The sequence below is a fragment of the Neoarius graeffei genome, chromosome 5, assembly GCF_027579695.1.
Source record: "Neoarius graeffei isolate fNeoGra1 chromosome 5, fNeoGra1.pri, whole genome shotgun sequence".
Classification (NCBI taxonomy): Eukaryota; Metazoa; Chordata; class Actinopteri; order Siluriformes; family Ariidae; genus Neoarius; species Neoarius graeffei.
The window spans coordinates 43,388,777-43,416,601 of NC_083573.1; the positions used below are offsets into that span (position 1 = coordinate 43,388,777).

Below are 27,825 nucleotides of genomic sequence, written 5' to 3' on the forward strand. Positions count from 1 at the left end.
CAGGTTAGGTTAACTGGTGGCTCTAAATTGACCGTAGGTGTGAATGTGAGTGTGAATGGTTGTCTGTGTCTATGTGTCAGCCCTGTGATGACCTGGCGACTTGTCCAGGGTGTACCCCGCCTTTCGCCCGTAGTCAGCTGGGATAGGCTCCAGCTTGCCTGCGACCCTGTAGAACAGGATAAAGCGGCTAGAGATAATGAGATGAGATGAGATGAAAGTGAAGGCTGAAGGCCAGTATATGTGACAAGCTGAGAAACTAATGTCGTGGTAAGAGGGTATCGTAAATCCTCTCTAATGCAATATGAATGCGACGCGACCTGCAAAGAATTTCACACAATCTACAAAAGCTGATAACTTGCCTCAGTCTCCCCACCCAACCCTACACATACACTATCGTTCAAAAGTTTGGGGTCACTTTGAAATGTCCTTATTTTTGAAAGAAAAGCACTGTTCTTTTCAATGAAGATCACTTTAAACTAATCAGAAATCCACTCTATACATTGCTAATGTGGTAAATGACTATTCTAGCTGCAAATGTCTGGTTTTTGGTGCAATATCTCCATAGGTGTATAGAGGCCCATTTCCAGCAACTCTCACTCCAGTGTTCTAATGGTACAATGTGTTTGCTCATTGCCTCAGAAGGCTAATGGATGATTAGAAAACCCTTGTACAATCATGTTAGCACAGCTGAAAACAGTTTAGCTCTTTAGAGAAGCTATAAAACTGACCTTCCTTTGAGCAGATTGAGTTTCTGGAGCATCACATTTGTGGGGTCGATTAAATGCTCAAAATGGCCAGAAAAATGTCTTGACTATATTTTCTATTCATTTTACAACTTATGGTGGGAAATAAAAGTGTGACTTTTCATGGAAAACACAAAATTGTCTGGGTGACCCCAAACTTTTGAATGGTAGTGTACAGTATGTGAATGATACTTAAGCCACAGATTTTGTGGTTTATATTTGTATATGTATGAGCCCACGCTTATATGTGTGTGTGAGCGTGTGTGTACACATATCTGCATGTACAAATTACCAGTGCCTGGCGGTGTTTTCTGATGAAATCTTCTCTAGAAGAGGCCCAGCGTGGCAGAACCACATCATTCACTTGTTCCTGGTTTACCTGAAGACAGCCCAAATTGAACCCTGCAGAACAAAATGTATACAGTATCGGTCAAAAGTTTGGACACCCCTACTCATTCATAGGTTTTTCTGTATTTTGACCATTTTCTAGACTGGAGACCAATACTGAAGACATCAAAACTATGAAATAACATACGGAACATATATGGAATTATGTGGTAAATAAAAAAAAGTGTTTAAAAAAATGTGTTTTATATTTTAGATTCTTCAGCGTAGCCAGCGTTTACTTTGATGACACTTTGTACACTATTGGCGTTATCTTAACCAGCTTCATGAGGTAGTCACCTGGAATGCTTTTCAATTAACAGGTGCCTCGTCAAAAGTTAATTAGTGCAATTTCTTGCCTTCTTAATGTGTTTGAGTTCAAACAGTAAATAGTAAATTATAAACATTCAGTAACTATCCCTATTTCACAACTGTAGTCACCCATATTATATCAAGAAGCGCTCAACTAAATAAAGAGAAACGACATCTATCATTACTTTAAGACAGAAAGTGTCTTTTAGTGAATAAAAAAATAAAGAAAAAGCATTGAATTCGGAGGTGTGGCCAAACTTTTGACTGGTACTGTATGTTGAAAGAGTTATATACTAATAATTTAGAGATATTTTTCTTGAGCAGCACAAAGTGCTTTACAGCAAGGAAAGCCAAAAATCCAAATGTCTTCCTATACAGTGTGTTTATTCACTACATTTAGTTTCACACTAGTTTATATATATATATTTTTTTTTCTTTCACCATTCTCTGTTTTTAGTAAAATTATTGACACATCAGGTTGTTCTCTGCTATAAAAAGAAACTCGCTGTCTGGTGCTTAATAGGGACCTTGCCTCACACATTTTAGATGTTACTGTATATAAAATGTTAATATGTTGGATTTATTTATTTATTCCCCCCCCCCAAGAAAATCATTCATTTATTTATCTTCAGTAAGTGCTTTATCCTCATCAGATCCAAAGGGCAGTTTAGTATAACCAATCCCACAGGCGCAGATAGAGGGGGGGACGGGTGGGATACGTCCCACCCAGATTTAAATTCACCTCGTTCGGTCCCCCCCACTTATAGGGAGGAAAAAACGTCTATGCTGTCTTTCTTTGCATAAGGCAAACCTCACGGAAAAATCAAAAGACTAATTACCATTCGGTTTATTGAGGTGCACAGCAGTACATACATAGTTGCAACAACTCACATAAAACAAAACAAAGACTGATATTCGGTTGGTTGAGCTGCGCAGACTGCACAGGTTGCGAGCTCGAGCTTGGTTGCTATGGTTACCCACAACAAGTTTGACAGGCATATCGGGGACAGCTCCTAGTTCAGGACCCCAACACGGCATGATGAAGGGTGCCAAACCGAAAAGGCAGAAAACGATTGCATCGTTTTTTCAAAAAACAATGACTGTAAGTAAACTGTGCCTTACTTTATCATATCACCTTGCAATTTTTTGATAGTCTGTTCAAAGTAATGTCGTAGTGAAAGTAAAATCGTATGGAGTAGAGATGCCTTTCTGGTAGCCTCCTTCTTTCGGTGGTAGCCTGTAGATACAGTGCTCAGAAGGCAGTTTTAATGTTTAATCTGGCGTTCCCTGCCATAATTTCAGCGAGCATATTGTTTCATAAGGAAACTTTGCGAAGAGTTGTTGACTGATTGCCGCTCACGCAACACACAGGCATAGTTAGAAAGTCAACACATGTTGACAACACATGTTGGGGGTGGGGTTGGTTTGCTGGCAGCTTTGTCCCCCCCAGTTCAAAAAACGTATCTGCGCCCCTGACCAATCCACCCACTGCTATGCTTTTTGGATGTTGGGAGGGAACTGAAAACTCTGGAAGAATCACATGCAGACACATGGAGAACTCTTTCTAATATCTTGTATGTTATTATACACAGACACTCAACCAGGATACAAACTAGTCTGAATACAAATAGTTTAGCACTATTAATGCACATTCACATGTACAAAACACACACACACACACACACACACACACACACACACACACACATATAGTGGTGCTTGAAAGTTTGTGAACCCTTTAGAATTTTCTATATTTCTGCATAAATATGACCTAAAACACTATCAGATTTTCACACAAGTCCTAAAAGTAGATAAAGAGAACCCAGTTAAACAAATGAGACAAAAATATTATACTTGGTCATTTATTTATTGAGGAAAATGATCCAATATCCATTGGCAATCCAATATCTGTGAGTGGCAAAAGTATGTGAACCTTTGCTTTCAGTATCTGGTGTGACCCCCTTGTGCAGCAATAACTGCAACTAAACGTTTCCGGTAACTGTTGATCAGTCCTGCACACTGGCTTGGAGGAATTTTAGCCCATTCCTCCATACAGAACAGCTTCAACTCTGGGATGTTGGTGGGTTTCCTCACATGAATTGCTCGCTTCAGGTCCTTCCACAACATTTCGATTGGATTAAGGTCAGGACTTTGACTTGGCCATTCCAAAACATTCACTTTATTCTTCTTTAACCATTCTTTGGTAGAACGACTTGTGTGCTTAGGGTCATTGTCTTGCTGCATGACCCACCTTCTCTTGAGATTCAGTTCATGGACAGATTTCCTGACATTTTCCTTTAGAATTCGCTGGTATAATTCAGAATTCATTGTTCCATCAGTGATGGCAAGCCGTCCTGGCCCAGATGCAGCAAAACAGGCCCAAACCATGATACTACCACCACCATGTTTCACAGATGGGATAAGGTTCTTATGCTGGAATGCAGTGTTTTCCTTTCTCCAAACATAACGCTTCTCATTTAAACCAAAAAGTTCTATTTTGGTCTCATCCGTCCACAAAACATTTTTCCAATAGCCTTCTGGCTTGTCCACATGATCTTTAGCAAACTGCAGACGAACAGCAATGTTCTTTTTGAAGAGTAGTGGCTTTCTCCTTGCAACCCTGCCATGCACATCATTGTTGTTCAGTGTTCTTCTGATGGTGGACTCATGAACATTAACATTAGCCAATGTGAGACAGGCCTTCAGTTGCTTAGAAGTTACCCTGGGGCCCTTTGTGACCTCGCTAACGATTACACGCCTTGCTCTTGGAGTGATCTTTGTTGGTCGACCACTCCTGGGGAGGGTAACAATGGTCTTGAATTTCCTCCATTTGTACACAATCTGTCTGACTGTGGATTGGTGGAGTCCAAACTCTTTAGAGATGGTTTTGTAACCTTTTCCAGCCTGATGAGCATCGACAACACTTTTTCTGAGGTCCTCAGTAATCTCCTTTGTTCGTGCCATGATACACTTCCACAAACATATGTTGTGAAGATCATACTTTGATAGAACCCTGTTCTTTAAATAAAACAGGGTGCCCATTCACACCTGATTGTCATCCCACTGATTGAAAACACCTGACTCTAATTTCACCTTCAAATTAACTGCTAATCCTAGAGGTTCACATACTTTTGCCACTCACAGATATGTAATATTGGGTCATTTTCCTCAATAAATAAATGACTAAGTATAATATTTTTTATCTCATTTGTTTAACTGGGTTCTCTTTATCTACTTTTAGGACTTGTGTGAAAATCTGATGTTGTTTTAGGTCATATTTATGCAGAAATATAGAAAATTCTACAGGGTTCACAAACTTTCAAGCACCACTGCGTTACATTTTTATCTGTATATTGAATAATCGGCTTGTTTTTGGGATTTTTTTAAAAATTCTATTTTATGTTGTTATTTTATGTACACACACTATGTACATGTGTGTCTTTTTCTTTTCATATGTCTGATAACTTGCTGCTGAAACAAAACAATTTCCCAGCTTGTGATCAATAAAGTAAATCTATCTATCTATCTATCTATCTATCTATCTATCTATCTATCTATCTATCTATCTATCTATCTATCTATCTATCTATCTATCTATCTATCTATCTGTGAGGATTAGTAACCATATCATATTACACTGTCAGGTGGAAAAATACAATTTGATGTTGGTTCGAGGCCAAACCATATGATAATAAATAATTTAAAATTATGTATTATATAAGGAGGCACTGTATGTGCAAGGGGTGAGCTATATATGTCAAGAGTGTCCATATGAAAGCCATTATAGAATAAAGAGAAATGCTTCGTGCTGATCTCTACCATTCATGTTCTGCAGGAATTCTGGGAAATAAAAGAACTCCGGGATGAGCTCTTTCACATCAGCTGGGCTCTCCATACGAGCCTGCCATGCTGCTGCTACTGAGTGGAACTGTCTGTCTGCGCAGTCAAACCTGAACACACACACACACACACACAAAACAAAACGCATCAGGAAAGTTAAAAACGAAGACATGCATAAAAAAAAATCATAGGCATACACATACACATGTGTGCACATATACATACACATACACATGTGTAGATGCTGACCGACGGAGAAGATGGCATACCAACGCTTGTGTAGTGACCACTTTGTTGGAGGTAAGACGAATAAAATTAGCCAGAAAAGGCATTACATTGCTGTTAACATTCCATTCTAGTTTACTGTAATTATGATCTGGCAGCTATTTACACCGGATCCAGTGTAAATAGCTGCCGGAGCCAACGTCTGAGGTTCCGGAGCGCGCTAGCTCGCGGCCGGCCGGAGCGCGCTCCGGCAAGCTCAGACGTTGGCTCCGGCAGCTATTTACACTGGATCCGGTGTAAATAGCTGCCAGATCATAATTACAGTAAACTAGTAAATACAGTTTTCTGCATCTCGCTCCTTTTTCTTTTATGTTTGTCGCCTTCCTCGCATTCAAACCGATTCGAGCCGAAGTCCACTACATGTCCCAAATGGCGGTCGCGTTTACGAAGGTCACGTGACTGAAAAGGGTCTATAGCCTAATATGAATGTTTATTTCTGCGACTGAAGATACACTATGAAACACTATTGTCAGTACTTTTTATTTTAAATCCAATATAACTTTGGTAAGGAATCACTAGCTGTTAGTTTCTGTTAGTCCTTTCACCACACAATGAAACAAACTTAGACCTGGACCATGCTGAAGAGAGCACAGCCTGCTCATGTACAACACTGCCATTTACTGGCCAAACAGGGTGACACACTACTACTACGACTACTGTTAAAAAAAAATTAAATTAAATTAAAAAAAAAAAAAATCTCATTATTATTATCATCATCATCTCTAGCCGCTTTATCCTGTTCTACAGGGTCGCAGGCAAGCTGGAGCCTATCCCAGCTGACTACGGGCGAAAGGCGGGTTACACCCTGGACAAGTCGCCAGGTCATCACAGGGCTGACACATAGTGAATGTGAAAAAATAAATAAATAAATAAATAAAACACCTTACCAGTAATCTGTTTTCACATCTTTCATTATATTAGATAATCCTTATATCTGTGATGCTTACAGCTGCAACACTGTTAAGGAGTTTAACACATTAAATTTGGTTCACCATGCTTAGGTTACTTTTGACAAATAAAAGTTTATTAATTTTAAAATAAAGTGTTGAAAATTGTTATTAACACTGATACTGATTTTTTTTAACACTGATTTTTTTTATATCTTTCTTTTTTACTGTTTCGAATAAAGCAATCAATCATTTTTGGTCCTGGTATCATTCATTACAAGAGCAAAAACTCCTTTTCTAGAATAAGTACCGATGATCTGACACCCAGGTTTGGTATCAGGCCAATAGACCCCTTCGCAGTAAACGTCATTCATACGAAAGCGGAAATTGCGCGCGCAGCCTGGACCCAAAAAAGACTCAGAAATGCCTAGTTGTTGTGTTTTCGGGTGTCAGAATCGTAGCAGTGATGGGGTTAAAATGTTCAGAATTCCAGCAGGATCTCACCCATTCCAAAAAAATCGCCGATGTCTATGACTACAAGCCATCAAACGTGTAGACCGGGATGAAAGCACCATCAAAAATGCGCGGGTTTGCAGCGCCCACTTCATCACAGGTAAGATCAGGCTATTTATTAAATCTTTCTTTTTTATTCTTTCTAGTCTTCGTTTATTGATGTAGCAAAATACTTTGGTAACGTTTGTCTGATTAGCTGGGTCATAGTTACACAATGTAATGACTATTGTTAGCATGTTAACTTAGCTTCGCATGCAATTTTGTTTGTAGGAGAGGTCTCGCTTGACTCAAGCAGTCCAGATTTTGTGCCATCATTATTTGTGTATGCCGAAAATCACAATTTTAAAGCAAGGATGGAAAGGTGAAATTGTGTGCCCTCACTCTAAATGCCAACTTATGTTGACTGCTCTAACCTAGCTCCCGCCCCATTCAGTTTCATTTCTGCTCTCTGCCTCTCGCTTTTTACGCAGCTCTGATTTCTCTTAGCTGCACTCTTTACACTATCATTCCTTTCATGCCATTACCTCCTGCAAATTGCTGTTTAGTGTTGGTATTTGCTGTTGTAGCTAAAGCCACATTGCCATCACATCACTGGTATAATTTGATTAAAACAAAATGAATATGAATGTTCCATTGTTAATCAAGTTGTACATGCCCGCACATAACATAATCATATGCGTCTAAAGACTTGTAGGCACGAAGTTTTTCGTGGGTGTACACTGAAGTCTTGTCAATAAGGTACGAGTATATATCTGGCCATTGTATACCAGGGAACTTACTAACATCGTCCGTCCACTCTTTAATTAAATGCGGATCCGGTAGGCGATGTCCACTTGTTAGAGTTAACTTATTTATGTAGCATTCTCGATCTTGTAACGACAATTGTTTTGCATAATCTGACAGCTCATATTAATGCCGGTCTATGGGCAGCGCCATTGTTTCTGGGTCCAGGCTACGCGTGCATCCTGGCAACGGTCGGTTTGTTTACAAACATGCGAAGGGGTCTATACCGACAACTTTTTTTTACTGGAATTGATTGTATCATATTTGTACTTTATTTGTAATATAAGCTATTTTTGCATGTTTGAGTTTATCTGACTAAGAAAAGCTGCCGTTTTGCATAAGGAACATTTTAACATCATTATATTTCTACATGCTGTGTGTCAGGAAAAAAAAAAAGAAATTTAAAGCTTTGTAGTTTTATAAGAAAAATATTTGGTGGGTATTGATAGAAAACAGTGGCATGTCATCTCTAAAAATATATTTAACTTCTAACGCATGAAGCGATTCCTAGTCAAGTACCAGGCAGTCATGTCAATGCTTTATGTCCCTGTCATGTGTTAAGCGTGATGTCCGTGTGATGTGTGACCCTACTTGCCGCTCTGCAGCTGGATGTGCAGCCTGGTGAAAGGCTCCATGCGGATCATGTAGTGCATGACGCCTGCTGCGTTGGAGTAGTGTGTGCCGTAGTGGAACTTATCAACGGTGCCTGCGGGGTCTTCAAAGCTCTCGTACCTGCGTGCACACACACCGCATTTGGTTTAACTCCCAGCAGCCAGCAGCAGGTTCGGTCTTACATTCTTTTCCTGTCAGTTTCATTGCAATTACTTGAACAGGTCATAGTAGTTACACAATAACATGCCTTTGGATGAATTACTGAATAACGACCTGTGACTTTAAAAGTTAATCCATGTTGAACAAATCAGTCTGTCACAAATATCAGAGCCCTTTTATTCTTACTTTGTACTTGAGCTGGACCATATATCTGCATTACTAACTTAGAGAGACTTGCTGAAAAGGCCTGGGTTTGAACATTAGGCATAAATGATATACAATAAGGAGAAAGTAGCTCACTTCTCTCGGACATCTTGGGCATGGCGAGGGTTCACCACTCCGATGGGCTTAGACAGATCTCTGAACACAGCCGGGTCTTCCAAGTCCAGTACATTAGATGTGTAGTCACATAGCACCCAAGGGAACTGAAACACACACACACACACACACACACACACACACACGAAGGAAATCAAATTTACTGAAACCACAGTTAAAGCTCATTTATGCTCTTGTTACATACGAAAATAAATAAGTCCATTTCAAATGGGGGCGGCACGGTGGTGTAGTGGTTAGTGCTGTACCCTCACAGCAAGAAGGTCCTGGGTTCGAGCCCCGTGGCCGGCGAGGGCCTTTCTGTGCGGAGTCTGCATGTTCTCCCCGTGTCCGCGTGGGTTTCCTCCGGGTGCTCCGGTTTCCCCCACAGTCCAAAGACATGCAGGTTAGGTTAACTTGTGACTCTAAATTGACCGTAGGTGTGAATGTGAGTGTGAATGGTTGTCTGTGTCTATGTGTCAGCCCTGTGATGACCTGCTGACTTGTCCAGGGTGTACCCCGCCTTTCGCCCGTAGTCAGCTGGGATAGGCTCCAGCTTGCCTGCGACCCTGTAGAACAGGATAAAGCGGCTAGAGATAATGAGATGAGATGAGATTTTAAATGGTGTAACCATCACTGGCCACATGCTTCCTTTACTTTCGAAAGGATGCTAAGACATACAGCCACTAGAGGGCAGCTCCACTTTTCCTTCTCTACCCCACAGCTAATCTCCTCCCATCTGTTCTGTAGCAACGGTTTTCCCCTGTGCTCATCAATGTATAATTTCTTTCCTCAAAACAGTCCTGCCATTTTTACAGTTTCCTCATCGTTTCTCAGTTGAACTATTGGCCACAGTCCCTCCATGATCTCAGGAGGTACTGCTCCATTTAATCCGTATCCATTACACTACCGTTCAAAAGTTTGGGGTCACCCAGACAAGTTTGTGTTTTCCATGAAAAGTCACAATTTTATTTCCCACCATCAGTTGTAAAATGAATAGAAAATCTAGTCAAGTAATTTTTTGGCCATTTTGAGCATTTAATCGACCCCACAAATGTGATGCTCCAGAAACTCAATCTGCTCAAAGGAAGGTCAGTTTTATAGCTTCTCTAAAGAGCTCAACTGTTTTCAGCTGTGCTAACATGATTGTACAAGGGTTTTCTAATCATCCATTAGCCTTCTGAGGCAATGAGCAAACACATTGTACCATTAGAACACTGGAGTGAGAGTTGCTGGAAATGGGCCTCTATACACCTATGGAGATATTGCACCAAAAACCAGACATTTGCAGCTAGAATAGTCATTTACCACATTAGCAATGTATAGAGTGGATTTCTGATTAGTTTAAAGTGATCTTCATTGAAAAGAACAGTGCTTTTCTTTCAAAAATAAGGACATTTCAAAGTGACCCCAAACTTTTGAACGGTAGTGTAGCTTCCATAAAACATGCACTAAATGCATGTTGCATACAGACAAAATGACCAGAGTACAAACAGAAGGCTCTGTCTATATCTGTATACGTATTTAACATTGAGAATAAATGAGCCATTAAAGGGAAGAAACACTTGAGAATGTAAATGGAGTTTTACCACAGGGTACTGCGACAAATCGTTGTAGGTGCGACCAGCAATGGTGTTGAGCTGCATGAGATACTCAAAGTTTGAGATCTCTCTGCACACCCATTTCTGCAGGACATGCAAACAAACGCATTAAATATCTGTCCAAAAGCACACCAGCTAAACTACAATGAAAGGAAAAACTGAAGATAGACAATTCCTAAATTCTTACACGTGTATAAATCTAACACAAGTTTTCTTTCTTAGTTTAGAAGTAAAAGTCTTACAAATAACAAATGACATACTACAAATATGGATACATAGTGGTGCTTGAAAGTTTGTTAACTTTTCTATATTTCTGCATAAATGTGATCTAAAATATCATCAGGTTTTCACAAAGTCCTAAAAGTAGATAAAGAGAACCAGAGTAAACGAATAACGCAAAAATATTATACTTGGTCATTTATTTATTGAGGAAAATGACCCAATATTACATATCTGTGGGTGGCAGAAGTATGTGAAGTTCGAGGATTAGCAGTTAATTTCCATCCATCCATTTTCTGCCACTTACCTGGGTCCGGGTCGCAGGGGTAGCAGCCTAAGCAGAGCAGCCCAGACTTCCCTCTCCCCGGCCACCTCCGCCAGCTCTTCCGGGGGAATACCGAGGCGTTCCCAGGCCAGCTGAGAGATGTAATCTCTCCAGCGTGTCCTGGGTCTACCCTGGGGTCTCCTCCCGGTGGGACATGCTCAGAGAACCTCCCCTGGGAGGCGTCATGGGGACATCCTAAAAAGGTGCCCGAACCACCTCAACTGACTCCTTTCGATGTGGAGGAGCAGCGGTTCTACTCTGAGTCTCTCCCGAATGACCAAGCTTCTCACCCTGTCTCTAAGGGAGAGTCCAGCCACCCTGTGGAGAAAACTCATTTCGACTGCTTGTATCCGCAATCTCATTCTTTCAGTCACTACCCACAGCTCGTGACCATAGGTGAGGGTGGGAACGTAGATGGACCAGTAAATTGAGAGCTTTGCCTTTTGGCTCAGCTCTCTCTTTACCACAACAGACCGGTTTAGCGTCCGCATCACTGCTGATGCTGCCCCGATCCGTCTGTCCAACTCCTGCTCCTCCCTTACCCTCACTCGTGAACAAAACCCCGAGATACTTAAATTCCTCCACTTGAGGTAGCAACTCCCCCCGACCCGTTAATTTTATTAACGGGTCGGGGGGAGTGGATTAAATTTGAGTTAATTTGAAGGTGAATTAATTAAATTAATATGTTAATTAAATTTGAAGGTGAAATTAGAGTCAGATATTTTCAATCAGTGGAATGATAATCAGGAGCAAGCAGGTGCCCTGGTTTATTTAAAGAACAAGGATCTCTTGAAGTCTCTGATATTCACAACACATGTTTATGGAAGTGTGTCATGGCACAAACAAAAGAGATTTCTGAAGACCTCAGAGAAAGAGTCCTTGATCCTAATCAGGCTGGAAAACTTTACAAAACCATCTCTAAAGAGTTTGGACTTCACCAATCCACAGTGAGACAGATGGAGGCAGGAAATTCCAGATCACTGTTACCCTCCTCCCCAGAAGTGGTTGACCAATGAAGATGACTCCAAGAGCAAGGTATGCAATAGTCCCTGAGGTCACAAAGGAACCCAGGGTACAGAGATGTCCACAAGCGCCAGTGACCGTTGGTTTTCTCTGCTTGCACGGATGGTCTACGCCGGCTACTCAATCCCAGAAAAAAATTAAAACTTGCCTTTCAAATAGTCAAGCAATTTATATAATCTCCCCTGCCCATAATTTGCTGCAAATCCAATTATTTCACCACAAAATTGTCTTTGATTCGGGTCTAGCGTGACCAGAAGCAACACCATGTTTGTTGACCAATTCTTGCACTCTGATTGGCTTAGCTAGACCACATGACCATGACGACTTAGCAGACGACAGAAAAGACACAGTTGGTGGTTACTGCAGATGATTTCTCTCAATTTTCACAAAATGTCACTGAAGAAGAAACTAAAACCTTCCATGGGCCAAATAAATATAAAGTCTATGTTTTCTACAGGTTTGTATATATAAATTGTAATTAATATTTTCGTATCTAAGAATTGGTATTTTCATATCCACAAGCTGCCCGGAGTGCTGAAGTTCACATAGAGATGTCTGGTCCCTTAGCTAAGGCTTCATACTTATAAAGTGCAAATAACTAATTGTGTGCAAATATTTATGCTGAAATTAAAACTATACAATACACAATACCACACCGGAAGTATATCAAGTACATTACACATGCAACAAATAAGCTCACCATGTAGTTATGTTACAGAGCCAGGCAGCGTACTACAGAGGGTAACTGAGAAAGTCAAGCACACATCCATCTGGAGGGAAATTTCATACATATTTTGCAAGTATTTTACAGGGAAATGGTTTGTAATTTATTAGCTGAGAATGCACCAGAAGCCACCAGAAGGCATGTGAATTTCAAAATTTAATGGGGGTGCAATTCCCCAGACCCCCCTAGCATTAGCATGCCTTAGGTGCACTGCAGCGGCTTTGCCGCCGCAAATTCCAGAACCGCCTACTACTTTTTTTTTTTAGCCGCCTACTTCAGATTTTCTGGAGAACCCTGCAGGGTATCTTCTAAGCTCTTACGCTGGCTAAAGTTAATGTTCATGAGTCCACCAGCAGGAAAACACTGAACAACAGTGTTGCAAGGAGAAAGCTACTGCTCTCCAAAAAGAACACTGCTGCTCATATATGGTTTGCTAAAGATTACGTGGACAAGCCAGAAGCCTACTGGAAAAATGTTGTTGACGGATGAGACAAAAATAGAACTTTTTGGTTTGGTTATGTTTGGAGAAAGGTAAACACTGCATTCCAGTATAACAACCCTATCCTACCTGTGAAACATGGTGGTGGTAGTATCATGGTTTGGGCCTGTTTTGCTGCATTTGGGCCAGAATGGCTTGCCATCATTGACAGAACAATGATTTCTGAATGATTCCACTGAATTTTAAAGGAAAATATCAGGACATCTGTCTGTGAACTGAATCTCAAGAGAAAGTGGGTCATGCAACAAGGCAATGACCCAAAGCACACAAATCATTCTAAAAAGAATGGTTAAAGAAGAATAAAATGAATGTTTTGGAATGGCCAAGTTAAAGTCCTGACCTTAATCCAATAGAAATGTTGTGCAAGCAGTTCATGTGATGAAACCCACCAACATAGACGTCGCCAGACCCATTTTAGGGTAGCTCCAGCCACCCTATCTTATGGCAAAGCCACCCTATATTTTTTGCCCTTTTTAAAATTATTTATATTTTTATTTTTTTTCCCAAAAAAAACAAAGGCAGTAAAGCACTGAACATGAGCCATCAAGAACGCAAGTTAATCCGAACAACAGTTTCTGCTTGCTTATTTATTGTTTAATGCAATATTATTAATATCGTTATGATTCCTCCTCATTGGCTCTGTGTCAAGCGTCACGTCGAGTGGTAGGCTAGTAGGACTTAAAAAACTACGCGGGCATTCTGCAGCAGGCGCGGTGCGGGCTTCCATTGAGTTGGGTTTGCAGAGAGTCAGAATTCTATGCTTTCATTTGCAGACACACACGGTGAGATTGTAATTTGATGTCAGTGGTTTGCATTTGCTTAACTTTACCTAGGCTATATTGAGTCTTCTGTAGAATGTTTACATGATGATTTGTGAAGCACTTGCCCTCTTCAGTTTGCGCAGGAATGCATGACACCTACCATTGTTTTTTTCACGTTTTTGTAGTTTAGCTGGTGAAGTTGCTTCAGCAAGCAATTAAATGATGAAAGCAATTTTAAAATAGAATAGAAATGGTGGGAAGTGTGTCCCCAAGGTGTGATGCTCTTGAAATAATGAATTGATTGACAGCCTTAGTAGGTGCTCTGAAAAATGTTCGGCGCGCGCTGCGCGCGCACAATACCTTTTCTCCTCTGGGTGCTAAGCTACCCCTGTCTCTCAAACCTAGTGACGTCCCTGCCCACCAACATCCCAGAGTTGAAACTGTTTTGTATGGAGGAATGGGCTAAAATTCCTCCAAGCTGATGTGCAGCGCTGATCAACAGTTAACGGAAATGTTAAGTTGCAGTTATTGATGCACAAGAGGGTCACAACAAGATACTGAAAGCAAAGGTTCACATACTTTTGCCGCTCACAAATATGTAATATTGGATCATTTTCCGTAATAAATAATAACAAAGTATATTTTTGTCTTGTCTATATAATTGGGTTTTCTTTATCTACTTTTCATATTTGTGTGAAAATTTGATGTTTTAGATCATAATGCAGAAATACAGAAAATTTTAAAGGGTTCGCAAACTTCCAAGCCCCAGTATATATTAACTACATATTAAATGTTATTCAGAATATTAGAATATTGCATTTCATTTCTCTACATCAGATGAACAGAAATAAATAAAAAATAAAGTTTGGAATAATACCTGAGTGAGATTAGAGGCTTTGAGGAGTTCCTGAGGAGAACGGGAACCAAAGTAAAAGAGATTAGGTGGCCGAAGACCGAGAATCCTGGAGTAGACTTTGTTCCGTACCTGTGGCGGTTAAAAAAAAAAAGCATCCATGCATTCATGTGCTCAGAAGAGTCTACACAAAAGCTTCAGGAGTATCCCTCATGCAGGATGTACAGTATAAGGTCAGTGTTAATGATTGCTCATAGCTTGAGCTCACCTTCTTCCTGAAGTTGATGAAGTAGTGAGCCTGGTCGATAAAGAAAAGCTCGAGGGCTGAGCGGCGCAGGTTATATCGTCTCAGATGGACCTCTCTCAGCTGGCTCAGTGGGCGCTTGAAATCAAAGCCTATCCCTGCACCAACACACACACCAACATTTAAACTCAACACAAATTTTTAATTGAACTCAAACATCATCCTTCTGGAGGAAAGGTTTATGGTCAGATAAGACAAAGGTTGAGTTGTTTGGCCACAATCACCAGAGATATGTTTGGACAAGTAAAGGTAAGGCATTCAACCGCAAGAATACTGTACTAACTGTTAAGCAACTGGTAAGTATAGTTAAACAAAGTTGATGATACAATGGAGGACTACCTCAGAATTCTTCAACATAACCTCAAACCATCAGTTAAATGGTTGAAATTTGGACACAGTTGAGTTTTCCAACAGAACAATGACCTCAAAACACATGCAAGCTGGTTATGAAACGGATAAAGCAGTCTAACATTAATCTTTTGGAATGGCCTTCCCAAAATCCTGACCTCAACTCTATTGAAAACATGATTGCTGTGCTTAAAAGTCAAGAAACCAAGGACACCAACAAACTTAATTAAACTCAACCAGTTCTGCCAAGAAGAGAGGTCAAATATCCAACCAGATTTCCACTAGAAGCTCGCTGATGGCTACCAAAAGTGTCTTGTCAAGGTGAAACTTGCTAAGGGACATTTAACGAAATACTAGGTGTGCAGTATGTACAATTTTGAACCTGTTTTGTTTCATAAAACACAAAATAAATTTAAACTTGTGCACCAAATTCTTGTTTTTTTTCTATTAAAGATGTATAAGTGGCGGCACAGTGGTGTAGTGGTTAGCACTGTCGCCTCACAGCAAGAAGGTCCGGGTTCGAGCCCCGTGGCCGGTGAGGGCCTTTCTGTGTGGAGTTTGCATGTTCTCCCCGTGTCCATGTGGGTTTCCTCCGGGTGCTCTGGTTTCCCCCACAGTCCAAAGACATGCAGGTTAGGTTAACTGGTGACTCTAAATTGACCGTAGGTGTGAATGTGAGTGTGAATGGTTGTCTGTGTCTATGTGTCAGCCCTGTGATGACCTGGCGACTTGTCCAGGGTGTACCCCGCCTTTCGCCCGTAGTCAGCTGGGATAGGCTCCAGCTTGCCTGCGACCCTGTAGAACAGGATAAAGCGGCTAGAGATAATGATATGAGATGAGATACAGTACCGTTCAAAAGTTTGGGGTCACCCAGACAATTTTGTGTTTTCCATGAAAAGTCACACTTTTATTTCCCACCATAAGTTGTAAAATGAATAGAAAATATAGTCAAGACATTTTTCTGGCCATTTTGAGCATTTAATCGACCCCACAAATGTGATGCTCCAGAAACTCAATCTGCTCAAAGGAAGGTCAGTTTTATAGCTTCTCTAAAGAGCTCAACTGTTTTCAGCTGTGCTAACATGATTGTACAAGGGTTTTCTAATCATCCATTAGCCTTCTGAGGCAATGAGCAAACACATTGTACCATTAGAACACTGGAGTGAGAGTTGCTGGAAATGGGCCTCTATACACCTATGGAGATATTGCACCAAAAACCAGACATTTGCAGCTAGAATAGTCATTTACCACATTAGCAATGTATAGAGTGGATTTCTGATTAGTTTAAAGTGATCTTCATTGAAAAGAACAGTGCTTTTCTTTCAAAAATAAGGACATTTCAAAGTGACCCCAAACTTTTGAATGGTAGTGTATTGCTGCTTTTCCACTACCAACGCGGCTGAGTTGGGCTGAGCCGTGCCGTGCTGAGTCGGGCTGAGTCGAGCTTAGCGGGGCTGTTGGAGTTGCATTTCGACTACAACCGCGCTGAACCGTGCTGGCTGGAAGTGGGTGGACACATTGGGTGGAGTTAGCGAAAGTGGGTGGACGTCACGTGATGTCGTTAAGCAGCGCAAACAGTGACATCAGTGATCTTTTAAGCGGTAGTCTCACGACCGAATAGTAAACAATAAACATGGAGGACATGGAGTCATTAGTGTTGCTGGTCTTGGTGCTGTGGCTTGTTGTCACCGACAACGCGGACAGATACTGGCAAGAGCGTATAGATGAGGCGAGGCGCATAAGGCTTCAGAAATTCTCGTAATTCGTAATTCTTCTCCTTCCGGGTTTACGGTGTTTACAGATCCCAGCGCGCTCGCGGGGCGTGTGTGGGCATGTGAGGACACTCCTCCTCACCAATCAGTGCACAGGGGAGTGTCTGCTCACGCCCCCAGCCTCACTCAGCTCGGTTTGGCTCGCTTCAGCCCCACTCCAGAATGGTGCGAGTTTTAGGGGCTAAGCAGGGCTGAAGAGAGCTGAGTCGTGCTGTTTTTTGGTAGTCGAAACGCGAGCTGTGTCGGGCTGAAGTGAGCTGAAGCAAGCTGAAGTGAGCTGAAAAAGGGTAGTGGAAAAGGGCCATATGTAAGATTACAGTCTGGTCCACACCTTCCTCTGTCTCCTCCTTCTCACTGCTCGCATCATAGAAGTAGATGTGGTGTGTAGTAACCTCGAGGCGACCCATTACCACAGCCACTATAGTGATGAGCTCACAGTCCTCAGAGAGCACAAGCTTCTCCTTTTGGCTCCCCTCCTCCACTTCCTCCACCCTGGCACACACACACACACACACACATTGGCATGTCAGTCATTTCCGACACACATGACACCAACAGTTGCTTTTTAACCCTTTTACCATCAGCACATGCCACAGCTTTACGTACATATCTTCCAGCACATGTGCATTATTTTGCATGTGTAGTTTTAGGTTTGCCAGCCTATACTTTGCATATGCACATTTTGTGTATGTAGGGCTGCTTACTGGCTGTCGATGAAGAGAAGGTCTTCTAACTCCAGTTGGTCGTCTTCCATGTCACACACTTTAGCTTCCCTAGCTACAGCCAGTGGAGGGGGCTCGGTGGAACTACGTGGACTCTCGGCTCCTACAAAGCACAGAGAATGGATTCGAATCCTAATACCATGCACAGAAAGGTGATATTACAACACACATCACAACTGCAACATCTCATCTCATTATCTCTAGCCGCTTTATCCTTCTACAGGGTCGCAGGCGAGCTGGAGCCTATCCCAGCTGACTACGGGCGAAAGGCGGGGTACACCCTGGACAAGTCGCCAGGTCATCACAGGGCTGACACATAGACACAGACAACCATTCACACTCACATTCACACCTACGGTCAATTTAGAGTCGCCAGTTAACCTAACCTGCATGTCTTTGGACTGTGGGGGAAACCGGAGCACCCGGAGGAAACCCACGCGGACACGGGGAGAACATGCAAACTCCGCACAGAAAGGCCCTCGCCGGTCCCGGGGCTCGAACCCAGGACCTTCTTGCTGTGAGGCGACAGCGCTAACCACTACACCACCATGCTGCCCCACAACTGCAACATCAGGTCAACAATCAGAGTTTAAGTCTGAAGCTCAAAAATAAATAAATAAATAAATAAAAATTTATTAAAAGATAACTGAAGTCATTTTTAAACTTGCTTTATTTCTTAATTCATTTTTAAACTTGCTTAATTTCTTAAATAAGGTTTTAGTAACCTTATATCATGACTCGTATTGGCAACTAATTGCAATTAAATATGATACTTATCAGCCTATTCGGTTTTTAGCCATGTTGAATTTAGTTCGTTTGGTCCACGGCAGGGCGGCACGGTGGTGTAGTGGTTAGTGCTGTCGCCTCACAGCAAGAAGGTCCGGGTTCGAGCCCCGTGGCCGGCGAGGGCCTTTCTGTGTGGAGTTTGCATGTTCTCCCCGTGTCCGCGTGGGTTTCCTCCGGGTGCTCCGGTTTCCCCCACAGTCCAAAGACATGCAGGTTAGGTTAACTGGTGACTCTAAATTGACCGTAGGTGTGAATGTGAGTGTGAATGGTTGTCTGTGTCTATGTGTCAGCCCTGTGATGACCTGGTGACTTGTCCAGGGTGTACCCCGCCTTTCGCCCGTAGTCAGCTGGGATAGGCTCCAGCTTGCCTGCGACCCTGTAGAACAGGATAAAGCGGCTAGAGATAATGAGATGAGATGAGATGAGATGAGATGGTCCATGGCAGGTGTCGCTTATCTGTGCGATCTTCACGAGACTTGTGCAAGACTTCGAAACGTGAAGTGTCAGCCAGGTGTCAGTGCCGCCATTTTGAAAACTGTTTTCCAAACGAAATATTGCACAAAAACGAGTTTAAATGATGATTACTGCCTACTTTTTTCAAACTTTCCTGATTGCTATCAAAACAAACAAAACTTCCGGCTTGATTACATCAGCATTCGAAAGAGGGCGAGCGCATCTTTTGACAACGTTGGCAGATGTCGGTGACTTTGATTTCCGCTGTACGTTTTACTTCCGTCCTACGATGTCTCGCACAGGTCTCAACAAATCTCGTTTACGGCCATCGCTTTGACATATGGACTGATATTACATAGCATATCTCAAACACTCTTAACTTGCTATAGCAGAGACAAAATAGCTATCGAAAATGCATTCCTATATTTAATAAAATGAGATAAATAGAATTTTGATCATAAAAAAAATTTGCCTTCAGTTGTCCTTTAAGCTTATAGGCATACAGGCCACTGCTGCAGCTCCATACCTGCCAACCTTGAAAAAATTTTATGAGTACAATTTTACAATTTCATGAGTACCCCCCCCCCCCCCCCCCCCCCCCCCCGCGTCAACCTCACCCCAACCCGGCGCCCACAGACCACAACCAGCAGACCAAAAACACACTTTCAATCCAGTTTTATTGATTGACCTTGGGAACATCGTCCAGTTTTGTAAAACATTCCTATTGATAGACTTTGGGAAACTGTTATTGATGGCTCTTGGGAACTTCCTTCCGTTTTGAAAAGCACAACAAACATTAAATACATGTGCAAATGAAATGAAATTAAACCAGAGCCACTCTTTCAAAATAAATAACAACACATTAAATTAATACAGTATGTAAAAAAGGCACTTTCAACACAAAACATGGTATGCACAAATTTCCCATGCAATAGGTTTAGACTTTTGCATTTCTTAACATGTTGGAAGTATATTGCATTATACAGTAAAAATATTGCATTATACAGTACACTGCAGTATTTTGTAGTATGCCTTTTTCATGTGCAAACTATTGCATTTGCATTCGAAATATTGCATTTACTGCAGTAATACTGTATAAAAAAGCATTTGATACTGCAGTACCACGCAGGTTTTTTCATAAGAGGGATGACCAATTTTCGACTTCACATCATCTGCAAACATTCTAGGCTACCATTGACAGAAGTTAGCGACTGCCCTTAAGATATACAACACGCTACGTTTTGTTGAGCACATCAATAAAGTGGTACTTATTATAGTGATTCAATGAGAGCGCGAGAGGAATTGTAATCAGGTTTCGTTGGTTACCGCATCGAATATGCAACCTCGAGTGACGACTTCCAAGTTAAATGAAGAACTAGCCTGTACTGTTGGTGTTGTAAATGCACAAAATAACGGCTAGGAAGCTCGAGTACACGTGAAACACAACCGTTTCTGTTACAAATATAAAAACAACGTCTCTAACCGAAGTTTCAATCCCCGACTCGCTCTAGCCACCTGGCTGCACCGCTACACTCAGGTCAGAGACGCGAAGGAGGAAGGGGAGGGACTGAAGAGGGCGGAGCCACACGCTCTGGAAGAGGGGCGGGGGGATTGGGCAAAGCGTTCCATTCTGGCTTTGAGTTTTCTCACAGATCAGCGGTATCAACTTCAGCGAGAACTTGACTGAAATGCGAGTTCGGACGATATGCGTACTTTTTAATGTGAAAACGTACAGTCGTACAATGAGGTAAAAATTCGTAGCGGCTACGCAAGATGCGTACAGGTTGGCAGGTATGCAGCTCACATACTCATTAGCAGCCTCACTTAAAAACACGAATTGAAGGAAATCCCATAAGCTTTGTACAGTATCTGTAAGTAACTACTTAAAACATAACTATTATGCAAAGTCACGTGATCATAAGCAGATTTATTCGGTATTAGAAACAGATTCATCAACCATTTTATTAGGAACACCTATACACCTGCTCAGTCATGCAATTATCCAACTAGCCAATTATGTGGCAGCAGGGCAGTGTATAAAATCATACAGATATAGAACAAAAGCTTCAGTTAACATTCACATTCACATCAAATATCAGACGGAGGAAAAAATGTGATATCACACGTACACAAGAGGAAAAAAGCCCTCTCGAGATTGTTATTGTAATGTGAATGTTAGTGTAAACAGTGCAGTTTGGACCGAGTTAGTCTGGTGAAAGTTCAGTGTGCTAGACTTCAAGAAGATCAGCCTAAAAACATACTCTCATTTTTTCATTAACCCCTTAAACTCCCATGGTGCAAACTTACATCCCTGATTCCAAAAAAGTTGGGACAAAGTACAAATTGTAAATAAAAACGGAATGCAATGATGTGGAAGTTTCAAAATTCCATATTTTATTCAGAATAGAACATAGATGACATATCAAATGTTTAAACTGAGAAAATGTATCATTTAAAAAGAAAAATTAGGTGATTTTAAATTTCATGACAACAACACATCTCAAAAAAGTTGGGACAAGGCCATGTTTCCCACTGTGAGACATCCCCTTTTCTCTTTACAACAGTCTGTAAACGTCTGGGGACTGAGGAGACAAGTTGCTCAAGTTTAGGGATAGGAATGTTAACCCATTCTTGTCTAATGTAGGATTCTAGTTGCTCAACTGTCTTAGGTCTTTTTTGTCGTATCTTCCATTTTATGATGCGCCAAATGTTTTCTATGGGTGAAAGATCTGGACTGCAGGCTGGCCAGTTCAGTACCCGGACCCTTCTTCTACGCAGCCATGATGCTGTAATTGATGCAGTATGTGGTTTGGCATTGTCATGTTGGAAAATGCAAGGTCTTCCCTGAAAGAGACGTCGTCTGGATGGGAGCATATGTTGCTCTAGAACCTGGATATACCTTTCAGCATTGATGGTGTCTTTCCAGATGTGTAAGCTGCCCATGCCACATGCACTAATGCAACCCCATACCATCAGAGATGCAGGCTTCTGAACTGAGCGCTGATAACAACTTGGGTCGTCCTTCTCCTCTTTAGTCCGAATGACATGGCGTCCCTGATTTCCATAAAGAACTTCAAATTTTGATTCGTCTGACCACAGAACAGTTTTCCACTTTGCCACAGTCCATTTTAAATGAGCCTTGGCCCAGAGAAGACGTCTGCGCTTCTGGATCATGTTTAGATACGGCTTCTTCTTTGAACTATAGAGTTTTAGCTGGCAACGGCGGATGACACGGTGAATTGTGTTCACAGATAATGTTCTCTGGAAATATTCCTGAGCCCATTTTGTGATTTCCAATCCAGAAGCATGCCTGTATGTGATGCAGTGCTGTCTAAGGGCCCGAAGATCACGGGCACCCAGTATGGTTTTCCGGCCTTGACCCTTACGCACAGAGATTCTTCCAGATTCTCTGAATCTTTTGATGATATTATGCACTGTAGATGATGATATGTTCAAACTCTTTGCAATTTTACACTGTCTAACTCCTTTCTGATATTGCTCCACTATTTGTCGGTGCAGAATTAGGGGGATTGGTGATCCTCTTCCCATCTTTACTTCTGAGAGCCGCTGCCACTCCAAGATGCTCTTTTTATACCCAGTCATGTTAATGACCTATTGCCAATTAGCCTAATGAGTTGCAATTTAGTCCTCCAGCTGTTCCTTTTTTGTACCTTTAACTTTTCCAGCCTCTTATTGCCCCTGTCCCAACTTTTTTGAGATGTGTTGCTGTCATGAAATTTCAAATGAGCCAATATTTGGCATGAAATTTCAAAATGTCTCACTTTCGACATTTGATATGTTATCGATGTTCTATTGTGAATAAAATATCAGTTTTTGAGATTTGTAAATTATTGCATTCCGTTTTTATTTACAATTTGTATTTTGTCCCAACTTTTTTGGAATCGGGGTTGTACATTTCTCACTCCCATAATGACACAGCCTTTCTATTAGTGTCACTGCAGTACTGAATAATTCACAGTCGTTATTGAATAGTACGCTTTAATAATAAGATGAATAACTGAATAAAATGAGTTGTAAGCTGAAAGGCTTAAAGAGCAGCTTTCTTCACTACAAGGACATTTGCATCGTCTCATTCCAGTGTAACATTTACTAATAGGACTACTTATGAATGTGCCATCATTTCATTGATATACTGAGTCTGTAGTCACCATGTGCACTATTATGAGAAATTAATTTTCATTCTTTTATGAATAGATCACAGTTTCTGACAAACCTACTTTTGTGTGAGCACCTGTAAAACAAACACAGTCGTACGAGCCTCTTCTTGTCGTTTTAAAGCCCACTATTTCACTATATAGTACCAGTCAAAGGTTTGGACACACCTACTCATTCCAGTGTTGTAGTCGAGTCACTAAACCTTGAGTCCGAGTCCAGTCTCGAGTCCCCAGTGTTCAAGTCCAAATCAAGTCCAAGTCATTAAAAAAAAAATTCGAGTCGAGTCCACTATTAATCTGAGTCGAGTCTGAGTCCAACACTCTATCCGCACCATTTGACGGTGGCTGTTTTAGCGCCATTAACATTAGTTTATTCCTGAACATGACGTATGAACAGGTGAATGTGCATTCTCTTCACCAGGGAGTGTGAAGTATTCTGTCAGAGATGGTTGGGAGACGGCTGTAAGTGCAGAAGGTGTGTTTATTAATACAAGTGAAGAGGGTAAACAATCCAGAACGGCCGGCAAAATCGTAAAACAGTGAAACTGGCAATAGATCGAGCGAGGCACAAACAGACTATCATAGACTCGGCAGAATCAAAGACGAGAAACAGGAAATCAGGGATCGGGAAACCAATCAAGGAAATAAGGCTCGGTAATGTATCAGCAACGCAACTCAATACTTCGCAAAGTAAGTGTGTTTTCACAGTTTTTATATAGGCGCGCTGATTGCGCCTTAATCCTGTGCAAGTGAAAGTCGTTTACGGCGCACGAGAGACCGCTTGGCGCGTGCGCTGTCCGGAGTGTGCCTGAGAGTCTATCTGATGCACGTGCCAAGGCACGCAGGTGTGACACACTTGCACGAAATTAGTACAAAAATTAATGTAGATATAAATATCTTGTGCCAAATTATTATGGCATGTTAAAAAAAATAAAGAAAAAATCAGAGTCCTCGTCTCCAATTTACAAGTCCGAATGCTGTTAATGCACAAGTCTGTGTCCGAGTCATCAGTGCTCAAGTCCAAGTCAACTCACAAGTCGGACTCGAGTAATACAAGCCTGACTCATTCATAGGTTTTTCTGTAATTTGACTATTTTCTACATTGTAGAACAACAGTGAAGACATCAAAACTAAGAAATAACACATGGAACGTATATGGAATTATGTGGTAAACAAAGAAGTGTTAAAAAATAAAATGTTTCATAGTTTTGATTCTAGGGCGGCATGGTGGTGTAGTGGTTAGCGCTGTCGCCTCACAGCAAGAAGGTCCGGGTTTGAGCCCCGTGGCCGGCGAGGGCCTTTCTGTGTGGAGTTTGCATGTTCTCCCCGTGTCCACGTGGGTTTCCTCCGGGTGCTCCGGTTTCCCCCACAGTCCAAAGACATGCAGGTTAGGTTAACTGGTGACTCTAAATTGACCGTAGGTGTGAATGTGAGTGTGAATGGTTGTCTGTGTCTACGTGTCAGCCCTGTGATGACCTGGCGACTTGTCCAGGGTGTACCCCGCCTTTCGCCCGTAGTCAGCTGGGATAGGCTCCAGCTTGCCTGCGACCCTGTAGAAGGATAAAGCGGCTAGAGATAATGAGATGAGATGAGATGAGTTTTGATTCTTCAAAGTAGCCAGTGTTTACCTTGATGATGCTTTGTACACTATTTGCATTATTTTAACCAGCTTCATGAGGTAGTCACCTGGAATGCTTTTCAATTAACAGATGTGCCTCGTCAAAAGTTAATTAGGACAATTTCTTGCCTTCTTAATGCATCTGAGATCAAATAGTAAATAATAAACATACAGTAAATCGCCCTATTCCACATCTGTAGTAATCTATATTATGTCAAGAACCGCTCAACTAAGTAAAGAGAAACGACATCCATCATTACTTTAAGACACGAAGTGACTTTTAATTAATAAACAAAGAAAAACCACTTAATTAGAAGGTGTGTCCAAACGTTTGATTGGTTTTATATATACACTACCGTTCAAAATTTTGGGGTCACCCAGACAATTTTGTGTTTTCCATGAAAAGTCACACTTTTATTTCCCACCATAAGTTGTAAAATGAATAGAAAATATAGTCGAGACATTTTTCTGGCCATTTTGAGCATTTAATCGACCCCACAAATGTGATGCTCCAGAAACTCAATCTGCTCAAAGGAAGGTCAGTTTTATAGCTTCTCTAAAGAGCTCAACTGTTTTCAGCTGTGCTAACATGATTGTACAAGGGTTTTCTAATCATCCATTAGCCTTCTGAGGCAATTAGTACATTTACATGCACATCCAAATTGAGCTACTGTCGGTAATCGAGCAAAGGGTCCCAGCAGGGGTGCCAGAGAAATCCAATCCTACATGCACACAAGGAAATCGAGCTATTGTGTGAGGTACATTGTGCACCCGAGCCACAGGTGGCGCTACACGCCCCATCGTGTTGGTACACTTCCGGTTGTCGTCATGAAGAAGAGCTGTTCAAGAGTATAAACAAAGTTATCAGTTCCGTGTTCACAAGAAGAGTGTTTGTAGTTTGTATGTACGAACAGAAGTGTTCCTAATAAAGTGGCGGCTAAGGTGAAGTGTCATGCCGACCGAGGCTGTTGTGTTTCCCGCTTGTGGTCTCGTCACTTCCGGAAGGGGCAGTGCTGAAGTAAGTAGCTCGACTCCGTAGCTCGATAGGGTTTACATGCACTAAGTAGCTCGGCAAAAATCGCATAATCTAGGTCGTGTAGCTCGATTACGAGAAATCAAGTTCGGTTCAATTTCAGCCGAGCTAAGGTGTTTCCATGGCATTTAGAACTTCGATTTCAGTCGAGCAACGGCAGAAATTCGATTTTCTCTATGTGCATGTAAACGCACTGAGTGAGCAAACACATTGTACCATTAGAACACTGGAGTGAGAGTTGCTGGAAATGGGCCTCTATACACCTATGGAGATATTGCACCAAAAACCACACATTTGCAGCTAGAATAGTCATTTAGCACATTAGCAATGTATAGAGTGGATTTCTGATTAGTTTAAAGTGATCTTCATTGAAAAGAACAGTGCTTTTCTTTCAAAAATAAGGACATTTCAAAGTGACCCCAAACTTTTGAACGGTAGTGTATATTCATGTCTGTTTAGTGTATTAAATACATGCTGTATATCCACTGTGAGACATACCCATGTTATCCCGAAGTGCACTGGCCTCGCTGTGGGAGTCAAAGTTGTAGTTGGGCACAAGCTTCAAACGCATCTTGGAGTATGTCTCCGCATTAGACAGCTTCCACTTCACTTCTGACTCATCCCTAAAACAAACACACCAAAATGAATCAAACGTACCCTTTTAATGGGATGAATCATTAAAAACAGTCACTTTGTACATCTTACATTCACACTGTAGAATTTAAAGCAATGGATGATTTTATTATTAAGTCATTACTTTACTGTACTGCACGGGCGCAGATAGAGGGTGGGACGGGTGGGATTCGTCCCACCCAGATTTAAATTCACCTCGTTCGGTCCTCCCCACTTATAGGGAGGAAAAAACGTCTGTGCTGTCTTTCTTTGCATAAGGCAAACCTCACGGAAAAATCAAAAGACTAATTACCATTCGGTTTATTGAGGTGCACAGCAGTACATACATAGTTGCAACAACTCACATAAAACAAAACAAAGACTGATATTCGGTTGGTTGAGCTGCGCAGACTGCACAGGTTGCGAGCTCGAGCTTGGTTGCTATGGTTACCCACAACAAGTTTGACAGGCATATCGGGGTTGGGGTTGGTTTGCTGGCAGCTTTGTCCCCCCCAGTTCAAAAAGCGTATCTGCGCCCCTGCTGTACTGTCACTACGCGTTACTGAATCACTGATTCAAAATCAGCTTTTCATGAGCCTATGAATCAATAAGCACAGCAGGCACAGTGAGAACACACACACGCACACACACCTGTTTGCCCAAGCTCCTCTCTCACTGGTGAGCAGCCTGCGCAGGGATTTCCAGTGCTTCCACACCACCACCTGCTGGCTGTTATTTAGCTTCTGTGCACTCACATAGCGACTGTTCTCAATGCGTACATGCTTCAGGTACGGGTCCACAATCAACTCCTGAACACACACATACACAGACACTCACAACGTTACCATTGAAAATGGGATGCTACACCAATCTGTGTGTTCTTCATTAAATAAAAAGCACAGCAACATCAGTTTGTGTCATTTTACTGCTGACTAACAGGAGCTGACTGAACAGAGACCTGAAACTTGGCTTTGAAATCTGCTTTGTCCTTGTTCTTCTTTTCGGCAGTGCTCATTAGGTCATCAAAACACGAGTTCCAAAAGTTGGACAGTAAGTCGTGGCTTTTCCCAAAAGTGTCCAGCTCATACTGCTGCATGGTGGGTCTCACCTAGAAATGGAAAGAATGAAAAAAAAAAACACCCCACAGAGATTAGCTCACAGTTC

General features: G+C 41.7%; 1 protein-coding gene across 5 annotated transcripts in view; it reads right to left on the reverse strand.

Annotated features, from left to right (window-relative positions):
• nbeal2 (neurobeachin-like 2) overlaps window positions 1–27,825 on the reverse strand; it is a 175,310-nt gene that overhangs the window by 18,432 nt on the left and 129,053 nt on the right. For all 5 annotated transcript variants that reach the window (XM_060921757.1, XM_060921755.1, XM_060921756.1 and 2 more), the window contains 12 exons: window positions 27,620–27,769; window positions 27,313–27,470; window positions 26,548–26,672; window positions 17,967–18,087; window positions 17,594–17,754; window positions 15,107–15,240; window positions 14,863–14,970; window positions 10,423–10,518; window positions 8,819–8,943; window positions 8,339–8,479; window positions 5,259–5,389; window positions 1,036–1,145 (listed from right to left, as the gene is read on the reverse strand). In XM_060921757.1, the coding sequence (XP_060777740.1) occupies window positions 1,036–1,145; window positions 5,259–5,389; window positions 8,339–8,479; window positions 8,819–8,943; window positions 10,423–10,518; window positions 14,863–14,970; window positions 15,107–15,240; window positions 17,594–17,754; window positions 17,967–18,087; window positions 26,548–26,672; window positions 27,313–27,470; window positions 27,620–27,769 (1,560 nt within the window). The remainder of the gene's footprint in view (window positions 1–1,035; window positions 1,146–5,258; window positions 5,390–8,338; window positions 8,480–8,818; window positions 8,944–10,422; window positions 10,519–14,862; window positions 14,971–15,106; window positions 15,241–17,593; window positions 17,755–17,966; window positions 18,088–26,547; window positions 26,673–27,312; window positions 27,471–27,619; window positions 27,770–27,825) is intronic.